The sequence below is a fragment of the Coenobita brevimanus genome, chromosome 23 (genome assembly GCF_032717465.1).
Source record: "Coenobita brevimanus isolate Jiangsu-jjx chromosome 23, ASM3271746v2, whole genome shotgun sequence".
Lineage (NCBI taxonomy): Eukaryota > Metazoa > Arthropoda > Malacostraca > Decapoda > Coenobitidae > Coenobita > Coenobita brevimanus.
Window position 1 is genome coordinate 46846729 of NC_136976.1, and position 20979 is coordinate 46867707.

General features: G+C 41.6%; 1 protein-coding gene across 1 annotated transcript in view; it reads left to right on the top strand.

The window, feature by feature from the left end:
• The window catches only part of LOC145392692 (tRNA (32-2'-O)-methyltransferase regulator THADA-like), a 165673-nt gene that overhangs the window by 27511 nt on the left and 117183 nt on the right, over positions 1–20979 (top strand). The window contains exon 3 of the mRNA XM_080266997.1: positions 14335–14447. Coding sequence (XP_080123123.1) covers positions 14335–14447 — 113 coding nt within the window. The remainder of the gene's footprint in view (positions 1–14334; positions 14448–20979) is intronic.

Genomic DNA, 20979 nt, shown 5'->3' on the forward strand with positions numbered 1-20979 from the left:
ACCACTGCAGTTCTAACCGTCAGATAAACTGCCAATTTGCACGCCACAGTTGATCCTTTGCACTCTAAGTTCAAATTTCTTAACACTGCACAACACTGTAAATTCCCATGTGGTCTAGAGGTGAGGTATTGCAGTATATTCACTGTTTATTCACAAAAAACGAGCACGTGTGGCTTCCAGTGCGATAAGGATCTGTTCACAATCGAAGTTTGGGAGTAACTGTTGATGTCGGAGAAACAGAGTTGCCAAATCGCAACGGCCACATTACCAATCTCCTCAACTTTCATTACCAAATTTAACTTTTCCTTACCAAATTCGTAAAGCTAGCATTTATTCTTCACTAATTATATAAACAAGTGGAAATACATGTAATCACTCTCCTTATAATTAACAGCATGTTGATTATTTTCACACTATGTAGGGTAGCAGATTAATCTGAGAGAGCAAACAATCCACCATCTCCATTCTGTGTATCCTCATACATGTGGAAAATCCATTTGGTAATGCATTATTCTGATTCATTACCAAACGAATTTTTCATTACCAAATTGGCCCACATTTGGTAATGAAAAATACCAAACGGCAACCCTGACAGGGAAGGGGGGAGGAGGGAGGAAGGAAGGGGTGAAGGGGCGATGGTGTAAGCAGCTGTTTGGCGCCGCGCGGCAATTTCAAATTACAGGTGGGAAAAAATTCGGATTTTGGGGGGATTTTTTTCTTTTTTTGGCCATTTTTCGGTTCCGATGGTCTAGGCCCACAATGTCCGGTAAGTGGGGATGTCCGGAAAGTGGGCGTCCGGAAGTAGAGGGATTACTGTATTCACTCAGTAAACCCTCTCTATTTCGGATCCATATAATTCGGATATTGGATAACTTGGATCTTTTTGGACACCGGACAAATAATTTTAATTCGGATACAAATCCGAGTTAAGCAACAGGAGTGCAGTACAGTTTTCATAAAACACGAGATAGGTTATGCAGAACCTAATGCAAAATCAATTTTCGCGCTAAAATGTGACATATATACATGTAAAATGGGGGATTGTGGTAGGTGGTGGCGACCATCATCCACTTACTTGTTGCAGTGCTGCCTACTTCTTCCTTAGCCTTTATCATTCATTTTCTGTGCCTGCCCTTCTCTCTTCCTATTTCTCCCATCTTTCCTGTCACTTCTTATTGTTTTTCTTTCCTTTACAGGTGGCTTTACATTGAGTGACAAGCCTAATGGTTTCCTGTAAGCCACAAAGCATTTACAGCGCTGGGTGGTAACCATATAACCAAACCATACGTGCTCCCTACGTGTCAACAAGTGGGTTGGTGGAGGGTTAGTGCCCCTCCCTGTAAAACAACTAACTCAGTGTCAAATGGCCACTCTTTACGGGATTATAGTGTCTGGCAATAGATAGATAGATAGAAAATAGGGGGGTTAGGTTCTAGGAGCCCCATATTAATTTTTAAAAATATTTTTAAAGATATTTTATTACAAATATTTCTGCTGTAAGGTACCCAAGACAGTGTGTTTACATATGGTGTTGCCGACTGGACACATTAGTGCATTCTAACCTAACCTAACCAACTAGTTTTGCCCCCTAATACTCATAAAAATTTTAACCACCAAGGATTGCCACTAAGCCTCTTGAAAGTCCTCATTACCAATCAAGCAAAAACTTCTGACTGAACCACCATGTCAATGATGGCCGCCCAGCATCATGCATATTTCGCTAGGAGTCACTTTTGGCGCATTCATTAAAAAAAAAAAAAAAAAAAAATGCATTGTGAAACTATTTTTGAAAGTCATTAGTCATCAACAATAAAAGAAAAAAACTACAGTATACTGAAGTCATCAGCATGGAGTGATTGCATACTTCACACTTCTCAGATACACACGAATGCAGTAATTGTGAATAATAAACAAGTCATCCAAGCCGCATAATTTGTATGACAGTATAATTCACAAGAACTGAACTCACATAATTATCTTACCCAACTATTGACGTCAACACGTAGTGTCTTCACATACCGTAAGAGCCAAATTTTCTTGACCAAAGACCGTCAGTTCATAACAAAGGTCAGGCACAAAACCTTTTTCTTCTTCTTCTTCACACTTATTGCACTAAAGGCGAAAACATGAATTTTTCTGCTCCTTCATCATTAACCCCCCTTTTTTTTTTTTTTTTTCAACAAAGAAACTATCCACATGTGACTCATTTTATCTGTCTGATTGTTTGCATTTAAACTCCTACACCACACGTCACTTCGTCCAACAATTTTACATTTTCCTTTTGAATAAATGCTTTTCTTGTGTTTATAGCACTTTCAGAGTGCTTAGGCCTAACCAAACTTAGTTTGGAATCACGTACTCAGAGTTCTGAGAGGAAATTAGGAGCAAGGAAATAAGCAAATAAACGCTTCTCATCACAGTGACCATCTACGTAGCACTGAGGCAGGCAGTGGCATGTGGTATGGGACATGGGTACAGTACTGTACTGTACTGGTCAACGTTTTTGTGAAACAGCCATGTTTTAGTGAGCGTGGGTGCGCTTTGGGGACGGGCAGGCATGTGCTCTGATAATTTGGATTTTCATATATTTCGACATGGGTTTCCCACTAATTAATCCGAATTAGAGAGAGTTTACTGTATACATATGTATGTGTATATTACTTAGGTGTTTCATGCAGTTGTGTAAATTGCCTACGAAAGAGCAACCTTCTCCTTTAATATGCTTCATTATTTTTTGTTTCATTACATTCATTACATACTATACCATCATCAATATTCCCCTGCATACAGTATATATATATATATTACTTAGGTGTTTCAATATATATATATATATATATATATATATATATATATATATATATGTATATATATATATATATATATATATATATATATATATATATATATATATATATATATATTACTTAGGTGTTTCAATATATATATTTAATAGTTGTTTCATTATATATATATATATATATATATATATATATATATATATATATATATATATTATTATATATATTGCCAGACACCTCAATCCCGTTTGGGGTGGCCACAAACAAATTGCTTCCAAGTCTCCCTGTCCCCCGCCAGTTCACTGCCCTGCGCCCAACTCACATCCCCCTCTCTCATATACCTCTCCACCCCATCCCTCCATCTCATCCTCGGCCTCCCCCTCCACCTCACTCACATACACTCTCTTCGTCAGTCTTTCACCCTCCATCCACTCCACATGGCCAAACCACCTCAGTGTGTTCCTCATAACGCTTCCTATCACATCCACATCCACACCACAACGCTCCTTTATATCCTCATTCGTCAGCCTGTCTCTCCATGTGACTCCACAGGCTCCTCTTAAATAACTCATTTCCACTGCTCTCACTCTTGACTTGTGTCCTTCCAACAACGTCCAAGCTTCACTTCCGTACGTTAGAGTTGGTATCACAATACTGTCATGTAGTAACCTTTTCACTTCCATGCTCACTTCCCTGTTTCTTATCACTGCTTTCAAAGAACCAGCAACCTTTCTTCCCTGCTGTACCCTTTCAAGCACTTCACCCTCCTAACCTCCATCCTTACTCATCACACTACACAAGTTCTTAAACGTACTCACATTTTCCAATTCCTCACCATGTAATTGTGTAAATTGCCCTTGAAAGAGCAACCTTCTCCATTAATATGCTTCATTATTTTTTGTGTGTTTCATTACATACTATACCATTATTAATATTCTCCACGTACAGTATTGTATTGTTGACACTGTTTTCATTATGTTTCATTTAACATGGTTATTGAAATGGATTACCATACCGCTTGTTCCAGAGCTTAATGTTACAAGTGTTACATTACCATGATCTTGCAACAAAAAAACAAACTCATGTGTTGTGTATGTTATGTAAACATAACCAGTATTTAGGTAGGAGGCATTTTTGTGTGTGCTACATTATTAACTTTAATTATATCTGTCCATAAATGATGAGAAATGTGCCAATATTATGTATATTGATGCTCAAAAATGAAGCTGTGCCAGTAGCGTGGGTCACAGCACATGCACACACATTTTGCTGTCAGTGTTATGTCCGCACAAAAATTCTGAATGTCTAATCTGTACAGTGTAACGAACCCCACATTGTTATCTTTATTAGTTTTGAATAACACTTGGAAAGCTTTAGGGATCAGTACTCTCTGTTGTGGAGTGGTATTTTTATGGTTTATAGGTGCATGATAATATGCCTTCTTGTTCCATTTTGCTGGGAGTGGTTCAGTCATTGTTTTGTATTGTTTCATGAGTTGGTCAGATGATTTTTTGGTGTATTGATTTGTATTGTTATTCTGTACATAGGTTTACCATTTATCCTGTTTGTGACCATGGATAAGTTGTCGACAGAATTTTAAAAAGTAGTTAAAAGTTTCTTTTACTCTTGGGATTGCGTGGTTTTTGTTTCCTTACTTCTTTCCATCCTTCCTCATCTGTCTTTCCTTCTTTCATTCTTTTCTCTTCCTTCTGTTTATGGGTGACTCTGCACTGAGTAACAAGCCAAATGGTTTCCTGTACACCAGGAAACCATTTATTATGCTGGGTGGTAACCATATTACCAAATTATGGCACCTGGTGGTTTATTGGGCAGTTAAGGCACTCCATTCGGATTGAGCCAGTGCAGGTTTATATCCAAGAGGTGATTGGGATTTACTGCTCATGTAATGCACCTCGGATGAGTGAGGCTGGTCACTTTCATCTTAACCCCTTAACCGCGGGGCGTCACTTTCGTGACGCTTGGGAGCAAGGAATCATACCGCGGTTCGTCACTGTTGTGATTCTGTGTTATTTTGAATTCACCCGGGCTTTCAAGTGGTGGCTTGTATCATCTGTCAGTACTGCCAATGCCCAACACTAGTCAGCACTCCTAATCTCATCTGTACTCCCATCCATTGTTGACAATTTAGCCATTTCTCCCCATTCTTGACTCCCTTCCCTACCTCCCCTCCATTACCCTCTCCTCTCGCCTGCCCGGCCGTGCTACACTAAGTAAATCTTCCCTGGAATTTTCCACTGATTTCATCCATTAAAATAACCCCTATGCCCTATTCTTATACCAAATAATATATACAAAAAAGAAATAAGGTAAGTGATAGTGCCATACACCTGGAATTGGCTAATTATCACCTGACAACACCTCACGTGCACTCGTTCACTAATTTTTGCTGTTTATTTCCCCTTGAAATATGCCGTATAATCTATTTTCGTAATAAAAATATATATAAGGAGGGAAGGGAGAAGCCTAAGTGATATTTACATTCACCTGAAACTACCTAATTTATCATGTATTGTCTAGATTTCTTGCCAGTCATTTCATAGCATACATATTAGCAGTTGTCACCAGGCTGAGATTGGCAGCACTGCACTTCCCCTAGGCAGGCCACCACACACTGTATTCAGTTTACTGTTGTCTTTCAAGGTGGAAGCACGTCCGATTCGCGCCTGTCAAATTCCGCCCCTTTTTAGCCCCATGCAAAGGGCCCTGTGACCTCTACCCCCTACTAAACCTCGTGTGGAAAGAGGTAAAGAGATAAGTGAGTGCTGTGGAACGTGAACTGGGTAATTTGTCAATGAAAATGATAGAGAGTGACTACGATCTTTCTGGTGAGTAAAACAGTGCAAGTGGAAATGTAAATAATGTGTTAATTATGAGTAAACAGCAAGTGAAAGCAATGAATGTAAATATAAGTGAACAGTGGAAAATAGTTTTATAAGTTACTGCAAGTGACAGTGCCTAACACAGTGTAAATAAAATAGAAATGTAAATAATATAAATAAAATAGAGAGTGTAAATAGAAATGTAAATGAGTAGTAATATAAGAATACAAGTATATATACTAGGAGTATTGAAAGTGAAAGTTTCACTCTAACATGTATGAATACTGTGAGTTATAAAAGTGAAGGTGCAAGTGGCAGATTCACTCTCAACGCTAGTATACAGGACGAGAAAGTAAATGCTACGTATTTTACTGAAAGAGAAATTGAATGCCTGCAGTGACAATAAACTACTATTACTGAAGGAAACTAATGGATAAAGACTGTAAGTAATCCCTCAAATATCCGAATGCCCAATATCCGAACATCCCCACTAACCGGACATAATCGTCCCGGGATCCAATATTCCCAAAATGGGCCAAAAACCGCATAAAATTCGAAAAAAAACTGACTTTTCCCCCACCTGTAATTTGAAATTGCCACGTGGCGCCGAACAGCTGTTACACCATGGTCCCTTCACCCCTTCCTTCCTCCCCCCTCCCCCCTCCCCTGTCAGGGTTGCCATTTGGTATTTTTCATTACCAAGTGTGGGCCAATTTGGTAATGAAAAATTCGTTTGGTAATGAATCAGAATAATGCATTACCAGATGGATTTTTCACATGTATGAGGATACACAGGATGGAGATGGTGGATTGTTTGCTCTCTCTGATTAATTTGGTAGCCTATATAGCGTGATAATAATCAACATGCTGTTAATTATAAGAAGAGTGATTACATGTATTTCCACTTGTGTATATAATTAGTAAAGAATAGATGCTAGCTTTACGAATTTGGTAATGAAAGTTAAAAATGGTAATGAAAATTGAGGAGTTTGGTAATGTGGCCGTTGCGATCTAGCAACTCTGTTACCTTGCCATTATCAACAGTCACAGCCTAAATCCGATCAAGAGCAGATGCTTATAGCAGTGCAAGCCACAGGTGCTTGTTTTTTGTGAATAAACAGTGAATAAACTGCAATACCTCGCCACTAGAACACACGGAAATTTACAGTGTTGTGCAGTGTTAAGAAATTAAAATTTAGAGTGCAGAGGATTAACTGTGGACTGCAAACTGGCGGTTCAAACCAGTCCAGGAGCCAGGGACTTGTAAGTACCCAGAATGTTTAATATTGTATAAACTCACCTCTAAAACCTCATTTTATGGTTCTTTTGCATTTATTTCAGTCTTTTATGTCCCTTATTGGTGTGATTTGAGTCTTAAATAGGTGCAATGCATGTCCAGAGGGAGTTGTATAGGTGTTTTTCTGAGTTAGGGTCCATAAGTACAAGTCCAGGAGGCTGGGGCCCAATATCCAGACAGGATCACTATCCGGACATGCCTTTGGCTCTATTACATTGGATATTAGAGGGATTACTGTATATATAAGTGTTATATAGTAATAGAAATATAAACTGTGAGTGTTTTTATGACTAATAACAGAACACCAGCGGCGAACGAGCGCAAGTGGGAAGGTCATATGCGCTCGTAATTTTCATTGCTTTCACAGTGTTTTTTTTTTTTTTTTTGAGTATGGATTCCAAACTATTTGAGAATCATAGAATAGTGTTTCTAGTGATAATGTCAGGCTGTGGTAATCATATTACGGGTTGTCGTGAAGTGTAAAGTGGAGACTTCGTTACCCAACTTCAGAGGTCTCCACAAGTCCTGTGGTACTCAACGAAGGCTGAACAAACATCCCAGGAGAAAGCTGAAGGTATGTGCCATATACATATGTAATTTTAATATTCTAAGACTAATAACTGATTTTTGGCAAATATTTCTAGAGAGTCTGTCGGAGCGCGAATATGCCCGCAGGACACACAAGTCAAAGCAAAACAAGCCCGCGGTTTAAGGGTTAAATGACAGGACCAACTTGCCTAACCCCAGGCTCCTACGCACCTCATGGGGCAACACTGGATTAGATAATGAACGAATGAATGAATTTTTCCTAAATGACTAATTTGGTGTAGGGTGAAGAGTCAGGGTTAATTTTTGATATTGCCACTAGGATTTTGATTTTTTATGACTGTGGTAATGCCATTAATTTGGTTAACAGTGGTGACTGCATCATCAGTGAATGGGAAAGAGTCCATGTTGAGCATGTTCAGGTGGTATGAGCACAAAGAGAGACTAGATATGAAGAATGTGCTGAAAAGAGTTTTTTTGAGTGAGTTTGTAGGTGTTGGAAGCATGAAAACCCAAGAAGATGACTGGGTATGGTAAATGACAATGCAGAGAAGGTAAGGAATGGATGTTAAGAAATGGTGTGGTGAATATATATGAAGATGGACATAAGTGTTTTGTTGTGTCAGGCTCATCAAATTGTTAACTCAGTGGACTGCATGCTGAAATTGCCCTCTGTGCAGGGTTGGCAAAAACCCACTTTATTTGAAAAAACCCAGTCAAAGGTGGGTTTTTTCAAAGTGTACCATACAGCAAATTAAGGAAGTGGTGCTAAGGCACAGTGGACCTGTCCCTGGCAGTCATTTTAGTGCTGACGTATAAATACAACAGAATTTCTAGTTAAAGATGTCTATCTATCTATCTATCACCAGACACCTCAATCCCGTTTGGGGTGGCACAAACAAATCGCCTCCAAGTCGCCCTGTCCCCTGCCATTTCACTGCCCTGCTCCCAACTCACTCCCCCCTCTCTCATATACCTCTCCACCCCATCCCTCCATCTCATCCTCGGCCTCCCCCTCCCTCTTCCCCCCTCCACCTCACTCACTTACACTCTCTTCGTCAGTCTTTCACCCTCCATCCTCTCCACATGGCCAAACCACCTCTGTGGGTTCCTCATAACGCTTCCTATCACATCCACATCCACACCACAATGCTCCTTTATATCCTCATTCGTCAGCCTGTCTCTCCATGTGACTCCACAGGCTCCTCTTAAATAACTCATTTCCACTACTCTCACTCTTGACTTGTGTCCTTCCAACAATGTCCAAGCTTCACTTCCATACGTTAGAGTTGGTATCACAATACTGTCGTGTAGTAACTTTTTCACTTCCATGCTCATTTCCCTGTTTCTTATCACTGCTTTCAAAGAACCAGCAACCTTTCTTCCCTGCTGTACCCTTTCATGCACTTCACCCTCCAAACCTCCATCCTTACTCATCACACTACCCAAGTACTTAAACGTACTCACATTTTCCAATTCCTCACCATCCAACCTTGCTGTACATTCACTGACTTCACCTCTCTCAAAGACCATCACTTTACTCTTCCCTACATTCACCTTTAGATTCCGTTTCTTACACACTCTCCCAAACTCATCCACCAAGCCTTGCAGCTCCCCTTCGTCTTCATTCAACAACACAGTATCATCTGCAAACAACAGTACAGGGAGTTTCCAAACACTATCCTCTCTCACCAGGGCCACTCCAACATCCACTACCCTACCTTGTACCTCTTTTATTACCCCATCCATGTACAGATTGAACAACCATGGAGACATGACACATCCCTGTTTCAACCCAACTTTCAAAGAGAAAAATTCACTTAGTTCACCATCCACACGCACTGCAGCCTTCACACCATCGTACATACTCTTCACAGCATTCAACAACTTCCCATCTACTCCAAATACTCTTAACACCTTCCACAATCCTTGTCTATCCACCCTGTCATATGCTTTCTCCAGATCCATGAAAGCCGCATACAACTTCTTTCCCTTCTGTAGAAACTTTTCCACTAAAGATCTAAGAATGAATATCTGATCTACACAATCTCTTCCCTTCCTAAAGCCTCCCTGTTCTTCTCCAACTAATTTCTCTGTTCTTTCTCTAACTCTGTCAATAAGTATCCTACCATACACTTTTCCTATTATACTAAGAAGACAAATGCCCCTATGATGTCACATATCAAATTTGGAGTAAATCGGGTAAAAATTTACGATTTTATGCCCATTTGAAATTTTAGGCCCGACCCACCTGACGTTGACCCCCCTACCACTACCTGGGGGTGATCCCCCCGATGTAAGGAAACATGTTGCAGGATGCAGATTTGAAAGATGCACATTTGGGTTTTGGTTGCATGTTGATATGACGAATTTGAAAGGGGTTATGGCGAAGAAATGAATTTTTATCCTTATCTGTATATATTCTTTTTATATTTTGGGGGGCCTACAGCCTGAGCCTTGTCCCAGTTTGGCCCAAAATTTAATCAGGTGATCAGGTCAGAGCCCATCATCCCTGTAATTTTAATCAGAATTGCTCCAAGTAGTTTTTGCGTAAAATTGTTAACAGACAGACAGACTAACAAACACGGACAGACAATCTGAGTGAAAATAAAACCCGTCCCCAAGCCCCTCCAGGGCGGGGATGGGGACCTAATTATGTACTGCCCAGTTAAGTTATAATTTTACACAATGAGAAATTTACATAGTGGGTTGAATAAGAGGGATGATAATGTTTTGACTTGTTTGTCTGTTACCCCTGGGATGCCAGCTACACTGTAAAGCAAGTTTCAATATGAGAGCACACCTGTGCACACTACACTGTAATAGGAGAAGGACTCATTTCCTTTGCTGCTACAACTTTCTTTGGTAATTTTACACCTAGATTTCCCATTCTTCATACAGGTGAAAAATCACTTCCATAAGTGAATGTACACATCATCTTAACAGTAATAATAGGCTTGGGGTAACAAATCAGAGTCAATCAAATAGATCTATCTATCTATCTATCTATAGCCCGACGCCCTAATCCCGCAAAGGGTGGCCGCAGACAAAATGCCTCCAAGTCACTCTGTCACCCACCATTTGACTCCCCTCCCCCCATCTCACCCCCTCCTCCCTCATATACCTCTCAACTCCATCCCTCCACCTCATCCTCGGTCTACCCCTCCCTCTCCCTCCCTCCACCTCACCTACATACACCCTCTTAGTCAGTCTTTCATTCTCCATTCTCTCCACATGTCCAAACCACCTCAGTGTATTTCTCCTAATCTTTTCAACCACATCCACATCTACCCCACAACGTTCCTTCACTTCTTCATTCGTCAACCTGTCCCTCCACGTCACTCCACATGCTCCTCTCAAGTAACTCATTTCCACTGCTCTCACTCTTGACTTGTTCCCCTCTTGCAAGGTCCATGCCTCGCTTCCATACGTCAGGGTAGGGATCACAATACCATCATGCAGTGACTTCTTAACTTCCATACTCACCTCCCTATTTCTCATCACTGCTTTCAGTGTACCAACAACCTTTCTTCCCTGCTGTACCCTTTCACGTACTTCATCCCCCAAAGTTCCATCCTTACTCATCACACTACCCAAGTACAGTACTTGAATGCACTCACATTCTCCATATCCTCACCATCCAACCTCACTGCACACTCTGTGACTTCATTCCTCTCAAACACCATAACTTTACTTTTGTTTACATTAACTTTCAGCTTCCTCCTCCTACACACTGTCCCAAATTCATTCACCAAACCTTGCAACTCCCATTCATCTTCACTCAACAATACTGTATCATCAGCAAACAGCAACACCGGAAGCTTCCAAATCTCACCCTCATTCATTAGGCCCAGCCCCACATCCACTGCCCTACCTTGTACCTCCTTTACAACCCCATCCATATATATATTAAACAGCCATGGAGACATCACACACCCCTGTTTCAGTCCCACATTGAGATCAAAGAACTCACTCAGCTCACCATCCACTCGCACTGTAGCCCTAGCTCCCTCGTACATACTCTTCACAGCACTCAACAATTTTCCCTCCACTCCATATATTCTTAATACCTTCCACATACCTTGCCTATCTATTCTGTCATAAGCTTTCTCCAAGTCCATGAAGGCAGCATACACTTTCCTTCCCTTCTCTAGATACTTCTCCACTAAACATCTTAGAACAAATATCTGATCTACACACCCTTTTCCCTTCCTAAATCCCCCTTGTTCTTCTCCAACTAGCTCCTCTGTCATATGCCTAACCCTATCAATGAGTATTCTACCATATATTTTACCAGTCACACTAAGAAGGCAAATACCCCTATGGTTACCACATACTTCTCTCTCCCTTTTCCTTTGTACAGAGGAACAATTATACCTGATTTCCAGTCCTCTGGAACCCTTCCCTCTTCCCAAGCCAATCTACACAACTTCCATATCCACTCCACAACAATCTCACCCCCATACCTAAGCATTTCACCACACACTCCATCAATTCCTGGGGCCTTTCCCAGCTTAATCTTCTTCATCGCTTCCACTACTTCCGACCTACTGATCTCTTCCTCCCTCCTCTCATCTCTTCTTCTCCCAGCCATTCCCCAACCACTTATACTCACACTGCTCTCACTCTCTACATTCAACAAATCCTCAAAGTGCTCCTTCCATCTCCTCAATTTCTCTCTCTTCTCCAACAACAATCTATTATTCCTATCTTTCACTCCCCTACTATTTCCCCTTTCACACTGCCTTACTTTCTTTACCTCCTTCCAAAACAATTTCTTACTCTCCCTCCATTTCACACTCAGATACCTCCCAAACTCTTCATCCACTTTCTTCTTACTCTCCTTCACCAGTCTCTTAACCTCCCTTCTCCTGCTCACATATACCTCTCTCTTCTCTCTCTCATCTTCTCCCCTACCTCTACTCGCCAACCATTCACCATATGCCTTCTTCTTTTGTTCCACAGCTCGTTTCATCTCATCATTCCACCATGCTGTCCCTTGCACACCCTTGCATCTCCTCCTCACTCCACAAACCGCCTCACACGCTGCGCTTATCTCTTCCGTGAATATCGTACATACATCTTCCACCCCTTCCATCTGCTCTAGCTCATACCTACCCAATCTTTCTTCCACTATGCTCTTATACTCTGTCCTTTTCTCACTATCTTGCAATTTCTCCACTCTTCTCACAGGAGCTGCTTCCTCCTGTCTTCCCCTTCGTCTCCTCAAGCACTTTCTTTGCAGCTCTACCTTGGCCATCACTAAGTGATGGTCCGAGACTCCATTCCCCCACCCTCTCCACACCCTTGCATCCAACACTTGTCTTCTCATTCGCTCATCCACACACACGTAGTCTATCATTGCCTTTCGTTCAACAAGTTCACCATCCATCCTCCTCATTACTCTCCATGTATACCGGTGGATCATCTTATGACGAAAGTAGGTGTTGGCTATTGCCAGCCCCTTACCAGCACAGATGTCCACCAAAGCACTACCATTCCCATCTACTTCAGCTGGCACACCCCACTGACCAACCACTCCATCCACTCGTACATTCCCAACTTTGCCATTCATGTCTCCAATCAACAGCACTCTCTCGCTCCTCTCAAACTTGTCCATACATGCTTCTACTCTCGCCCAAAACTCATCTTTCACTCTTGCCACTATCAAATAGACCTGTATTCAAAAAGCTGCAATGTTTATAATACATTTCTTAAATGATTGAGCTTTGGTAATAATATGAGACAACCTAACCTGGCTTAGGCCTGACTCAGCTTAAATACTGATTATATATATAACAAATTTATCCTAATCCTTACTAAGTTAAAACCATATCTATCAAAAACAGACTTACTGGTAATCCTAAATTTAAGGTTACAAAATTAAATAATGCTGGATATATGGCTCTGCTTGTATGTGTTATAAGTTTCTATGATATTGGCTCATATTACACTGAATTAGTGTGATTAAATTCATTATTTTGAAGAAAAAAAAAACAGTAAAGTGGGTAAAATATATATATATATATATATATATATATATATATATATATATATATATATATATATAAGTGGGTTTTATTGAAAAAACCCAGGTGGGCAAAACCAGGTCTCCCACTTTGGTACCAACCCTGCCTCTGTGTCCTCCATTCAGGAGATAGAAAAGAAGTTGAGGGAAGTTTGTATAATTGTAAAGCTGCCTGATTTTGTCAGTATTGTTGCATATGATAGTACAGTATGTGGAATGCTTACATCCCACAGGGATTTGTGAAGCACATATAAAAATAATTGAGATTTTGTGTAGATGGTTTGCATATAATGTTACCCACCCCATTTATTGGTGGAATACTGCACAAGGTTACAGTATTCACAGTCAGATAATGGATTACAGTACTTTCATTATTATCTTTTGTGTTTTCTCCTTTTGAATTGTACCCACCCATTTGGAATTATGCCTAGCAATCCTTTCACTCATTGTAATGCTATGTTCAAGTGACTGTACACTGAGTAGCAATTCAATTAGTTTAATGTAACCTAGGAAACCATTTACCATGTTGGGTGGTAACCATATAGCCAACAAATAGATGCCTGGTGGTTTAGTGGATTAAGTAACTCAAAGTTGATGTGGCCCATAAATAGTTTAAGTCCAAATAGTTGATGTAGTTTATTGTTCATGTAATGCCACTAAGGAGCCAGTGACTTGTCATTCTTGCCTTAGATGTCTGGGCTTAGTAACCTAGTCTTGGTTTGCTATGCAGCAGAGTATTGTAAGAGATTTGATAAGGTGAATCTGTGGATGCAAATAGTTTAGGATGAATTCCACACATTGCTAACCTTAATTTGTTTTCAGTTGACATCATTGGCTTTGGTGTCTGAGGAGTCAGCAAGAATATGTACCAGACTCCTTGGGTCAGTCTTGCTGCAGCTGAAGCCGAAGGTGCCTCTCAGGACTAAACTTTTAAAGTGAGATTGTACATGATAAGTTGTGTCTCATTATTTATGTATACTGTATTATTATTATTATCCTAACCATAGTAAGTGATAGATTAGGTGATGGGCTTTGGATTAAGACCTTTCTTTTGTTGACCTTATGTGTTTGGTGCCAGAGGAACCAAGTACAGTAAACTGATTATCCGACAGGGCTTTATCCAGCATACAACATTATCCAGCGAAGCCAGTGACTGAATTAAAATGGTATCCATCAGTAAGCATAAAATCTTTGATGCCAGCCAGCATGACCTGTTCTCCAGACTAAAAGTACATTATTATCCTGTGTGAGACAGTTGTTTTCATGAAACATCCAGCCATAATCACACACACACACACACACACACACACACACACACACACACACACACACACACACACACACACACACACACACACACACACACACACACACACACACACACACACACACACACACACACACACACACACACACACACACACACACACACACTACTGTACATGGGTGATATGAATGGAAGAGTAGGCACTGGTTCTGGGGATGACATAATGGGTTGTAATGGAGAGCCAGGAGAAAATGATAATGGGAAGTGACTGAAGGATATGTGTCAGGAAAGGAGGTTGTGCATTTGTAACTCGTATTTCAAACACAAAGATGCACATAAATATACATGGTATAGAGGGAACGAGGATCGTGTTGAATGGAGCCTGATTGATTATGTGCTCATAGAGAGGTTGATGCTGGGAGTGGTTGCTGAGAGGACGATGTGGAGGTCTGTCAGATCATGTGATTGTGGTATGCAAGATCAAGGTGAGAGGAGTGAGGTGGGCCAGAGGAGAGAGGACCAGTCAGGGAGAAAGACTGAAAGTCGAGAAACTGATGATCCAAGAAATGGCAGATGAATACAGGACCAAAGTAGAGGAGGAAATAGAATCAGTGAATTGGAAGGAAATAGATCTGGCCAGCCTGTGAAATGCATATAGGAATTGCTTAGTTAGGAATGCTAAAGCAGTGTGTGGTGTGGCAACAGTAACAACAAAACAGAAAGGTACGGCATGGTGGGATGAAGAGGTTAGGAGAGTAGTGAAGGAAAAGAGGAAGAAGTGGCTAGAGTGGTTACAGAACAGGCGTTCAATCGAAAAAACTGAATATATTGAGAGCAAGAAGCATGCAAAGGGACTAGTGAAGAGGAAAAAGAAAGTGGTAAATGATGATCTAGGAAGAAAAATGAATGCAGATTACTCTGAATAAGAATTTACTCTGGAAAGAGGTGCGGAAATGTAGAAGTGACAGCGGAAAGAAATATGAAAGTGTGAAAGATGTGCAGTTAGTGGTTGATTATTAACCCATGGGAATGAAGTAAGGACCAGATGGAAAGAATATTTTGAAAGCCTGATGAATGGGAATAGAGAGAGCAGAGCCGCTGTAAGCATGATTGGTTTTGGGGGTTGCAGAGAAGGCATGCAATGATTGGAAATGTGACAATTGCACAGGTGAAGAACGCTGTGAAACGGCTGCAAAATGGGAAGGCAGCTGGGGTTGATGAGGTGTATGCAGAGATGATTAAGTGTGGTGGAGAGAGTGGAATGAAGTGCTTGTTAGAGATATGTAAGAAGGCATGGATGAGTGAAACTGTGCCAGCAGAGTGGAAAAAGGCTGTGATTGTACCCCTGTACAAAAATAAAGGTGAGCAAAATGAGTGCAAGAATTATCATGGCATAAGTTCATTAAGTGTGGTAGGGAAGGTATATGGAAGAAATATTACGGAGAAAGTAAGAGAGATATCAGAAGTCCTAGTGAGTGATGAACAGGATGGCTTTAGGGGTGGCAGAGGATGTGTGAAGGCTTGTGAGAAGGACTAGAAGGTGTTTATGGCATTCATGGACCAGGAAAAAGCATACAACAAAGTAGACAGAGAAGGATTGTGGAAAGTTTTATGCATGTACGGTGTAGATGGTAAGCTGCTAGGTGCCGTCAAGAGTTTTTATGATGGTAGTGAAGCATGTATAAGGGTAAATGGGCATCTAAGTGAATGGTTCAAGATCGGTGTTGGGCGTGCGACAAAGTTGTGTGATGTCCCCATGGTTGTTCAATATATATGTGGATGGGGTGATGAGAGAAGTAAAAACACATGTAATGGAGAGGGGGATGGCGTTGGTAATGAATGGTGATGGATGGAATATCTCAAATTTGCTACATGCTATTGATGCAGCACAGCTTGCAAATACCAGACAAGAACTTGGTAGACTAGTGCAGAGTTTTGCTGATGTTTGTGAGCATTGTGCCTTGAGAGTAAATGTAGAAAAGAGTAAAGTAATGGTTATTTAGAGAGAAGATGACTCCCAGTGTGATGTTACAGTGAGTGGAGAGAGACTGGAATTGGTGAGGGAGTTCAAATACCAGGGTACAGTGATAGAAAAGAGAGGAAAATGTGCAAAAGACACAAGGAAGGAAGGTAGGTGGTGCAACGAAGGCCCTGATAAGAAACAGAGGTTTGAGTGTTGCAGCTGCACGAGGCTTACATGCTGCAGTGTTAATGCCAACTTTAGCATGTGGATGTGAGACAGTGGTGTGGCATGAAAATGAAAAGTCAAGACTGTGAGCAGTGGAGATGGGACTGCTGAGGAGTGTATGTGGAGTCAGAGAATGGATAGGATACGAAATAATGTGATTTGTGCCAGATGTGGAGTGAGGAAGTCTTTTGATGCCAGAATTGAAGAGAGTGTACTGAGATGGTTTGGTCATGTGGAGAGAATGGATAACAATAGAATGGTGAAAAATGTGTATTTGAGCGAATTTGAAGGAGGAAGGAGGCGAGGTAGGCGAAGGAGAAGGTAGAGAGATATGGTGGATGAGTGTGTGAGGAAGAGAGGTTTGGAAATTGGTGAGACTAGGGAACTGACAAGAGATCGAGCTGGCTGGGTGAATGTTGTGAGGAGAAGTGCATGAGCAGGGATTTGGCACCCCTTTTTTAACGTGGCAGCATCCAGATTGACTTTATCAGATATGTTTATGACGCTACAGATCGTGGTGAATGTTTTTGGCATATCCAATAGAGCCAGGATTCCGGGGGCTTGAATGAAGAGTGAATGGAAGCATGGCCCATTAGATTGGGCAAATTTGGGCTGTCTGGACATTGCAACTCCTCACCGTGTGTCACGGGGTTTTTATAATATCGCGGTAATTTTGATATAAATGGTTAAATATTATTTAAATTGATAATAATATTCAATAATATTGAAGAGCAGAGACAATGATTGTCTTGCTACATCAAGCAACGATTACTTTACGCTGATTTGCTAAGATTCTCTAAGAACGAGAATTTATAAACTTTCTCAACAGTACTCAGCAGAGACTAATTACTCACAATTGCTGAATTACTGTACTGTTAGCCTCTGGAGAAAGTTACATCACCCCTGACAATAAATAACTAATACTAATAATAATAACATCAGGTTCTTGCTGATGCATTAACTCCTGGCACAACGGATTTTAAGTTAATACAACAAGACTGGTCTAAGTACCAGTTATGAATAGTAAATGTTTATGCAAGCTAGGAGCTGTATGGAAAATAAGCTTAATTATGGAGAAATGAAACAAGATTTTTACTCTACATTAAGCTCAAGAAATAGAACTGTTAAATTTATTAATCACAAAAATAAATTTAACATTACATTTCAAATCAAATTAAATGAGACGCACTCGCTCACTCGCACAAAAGCTAAATACTTACGCCTAGGAAAAACACCTTAACTAAGCTCTTAAAACTAGGAAATACACAAAGGAAATACCAGTCGATGAATACTATGTATCACCCAAGGAGTGGGGGGTGGGAGTACTGGGATTAACTGTACTAATGGAGCTTGGGGTGCTAGCTGACCTCTCCACTTCTGAGCACAGACCCTTTCTCCGTCACAGCAAACACAAGACTGAATTCAAATAATGCATAAGCAGTACGCACAGGCCACCGGAAGAAGGCGTGGCTAACGGTTGAATGAAGCAGAGGCAAACGATAAAGAAATAATTGTATCGCTCAGTAGCGCACTTAGTGACGTGCATTAAATCGGTCACTTTTTGAAAACGGTGACGAATTATTTGAAAAGTATACCCCGGAATAGAGAGAGAAACGGTTAACTGAGCGATACACAGTGAGTTTTCCACTAATAGTTCGTGGCTTCTCACAAAAAGGAAATGTCGCGAATTGATTCGTGACATTACGCCCCATGAAAATTAAATCTTTCTTCCTTCAGAAGAAAGATTTCAATATACATATATATAAATCCTAACTCAGTCACACAAGATTCACACTGTGGTGTGTGTGCTATCCTGCTACAGGAGAAAATCGCAGTCGCCAGTGAGCGAAAAAACCTCGTATTTACGTTAATAGAAGCAAGCTTGAGGGAAAAACTCCGTGACGACGGTGAAAATCCTGTACTCAGGTCAAACTGAGCGAAAAATTGCTTACATTTACACTGACAACTAATTGTTGTGTAGCGTGGTGTATGTAATACACGGTGTAGGTGTGACAGTTGTAGTGTAACTGTACCTACGTGTAAAATGACACAGTAAATAATATGGCGACGACGAAGGCAGAGGAGAAGAGGCGGCAGCGTGCGGCAGACGACCAGCTGGTCCGCACAGCAAAACTGCTACACCCATTGCTGAACCTGCAAAACCAATTAAGGTGGAGCATCAAAAGTGTCAATGAGACAAAATTCTTATTATGTTACAATTACTCTCTCTGGCTAGCAGTCAGTACATGCTATGAAAAGTACACTCGAGGTCGCCATTAATTTTAGCACACGATTATGGTCGGCAAGTTGAGAATCCCTGTGCAAACTCGGGTCTTCCATAGCCTCGAACTGCACACGGGTCCTCAACCTGTGCCTCAACCTACAGTACTTATATTAATATCGGAGAGCTGAGAAACCTTGTGCAAACTTGGGTCTTCCATAGCCTCAAGTCGCCTCTGCAGAGTTCTCACTTCCCCCTTAACCTACAATACAATACTTATATTAGTACCGGAAAGCTGAGAATCCTTGTGCAAACTTGGGTCTTCCATAGCCTCAAGTCGCCTCTGCAGAGTTCTCACTTCCCCCTTAACCTACAGTACTTATATTAATATCGGAGAGCTGAGAAACCTTGTGCAAACTTGGGTCTTCCATAGCCTCAAGTCGCCACAGCGGAGTTCTCTCTCGAACTTCCCCCTTAACCTACAATACAATACCCGGTACTTATATTAGTACCGGGAAGCTGAGAATCCTTGTGCAAACTTGGGTCTTCCATAGCCTCAAGTCGCCTCTCAACTTCCCCCTTAACTTAAGGTACATAATATGCATGTACAGGCCCTGGACATACTGTGTCCTGTGGGGCCAATGGGCGAGACATCAGGTCTGCACCCACTTCACCACTACCCTGTCTCTCAACTGACTCAGAGATTACAGGTGTGGTTATGAACGGCACAGGAAGGACATGTCCCTGATCAGTGGTGATACTTTGGCACACACTGCAGGAGCGGACAAAACTGTCTATGTCTCGTCCCATCCCTGGCCAGAAAAAGTCAGCTCGGATACGGCCCTGGGTCTTCCTTTTGCCCAGGTGACCTCCTGAGGCTGGACAATGACCCCATTGTAACACTGCTGGGCGGTACTTGGCGGGAACGACAAACTGCAGTCGAACCTCGCCCTCGGGTGTTCGTGACTCACGGTAGAGCCGTCCTTGTTTGCGAAGGAACTTGGCTCGACCTCCCCGTGAATACTTAATCACTCGACCCTTTTGTTTATTCAGCACGGCAGCAAGTGTCGGGTCAGAATGTTGTTCTTGTACAACAAGTTGACTGCACATCAGATCTTGCGGCGATTCAATGATCACTGGGGTGACACAGTCTGGAGCCTCAGTCATGGCTCGTGTTACCGCAGCAGCCGAAGTCTGAGTGGCGCCATCATCGGAGCAACTATCCTTGGCTCCTTGAATATTGCCTACTATCAAGTCAAATAGAGGCTCTGGCATGACAACTGCAAGTGTCGTACCAGTATAAAATGGAGATGCCACCTGGATACATGCCTCAGGGAACAATCTCACTGATCCATCAATAAGCTTTGCATGGATCTGTCGACCTGTATACTGTTCAGGCCGAACTAAACTCTGCTTAACAGAGCAACCTGAGGAACCATTGTCTCTCAGGACCTTCACAGGAATGCCTTCCACAAACCCTGGCTGAACAAGGAAGGTACTGTCACCTGTGGGAGGGCCTGTGGAGGAGGAAGCAGCTAGCCACTCATGAGGCTGCTGAATTGATGTGGCAAACATTGTGCCTTGAGGGTTATATACTTGAGAAGATGGAACATTGGCCATCTGTGGAGGGGGGTTCACTGTCACTGTGGGACTAGTGAACTGTGGGGAAGTACCCACACTGGTAGGGACGTGACCACCGTGCTGCTGCTGAGGAATGAAGGCTGCGTTCGCTTCCTGCCTCTTTTGAGCTGGTGGTGAAAAAGTTTGTCCCGACGGTCGGTTGCGTGGCTG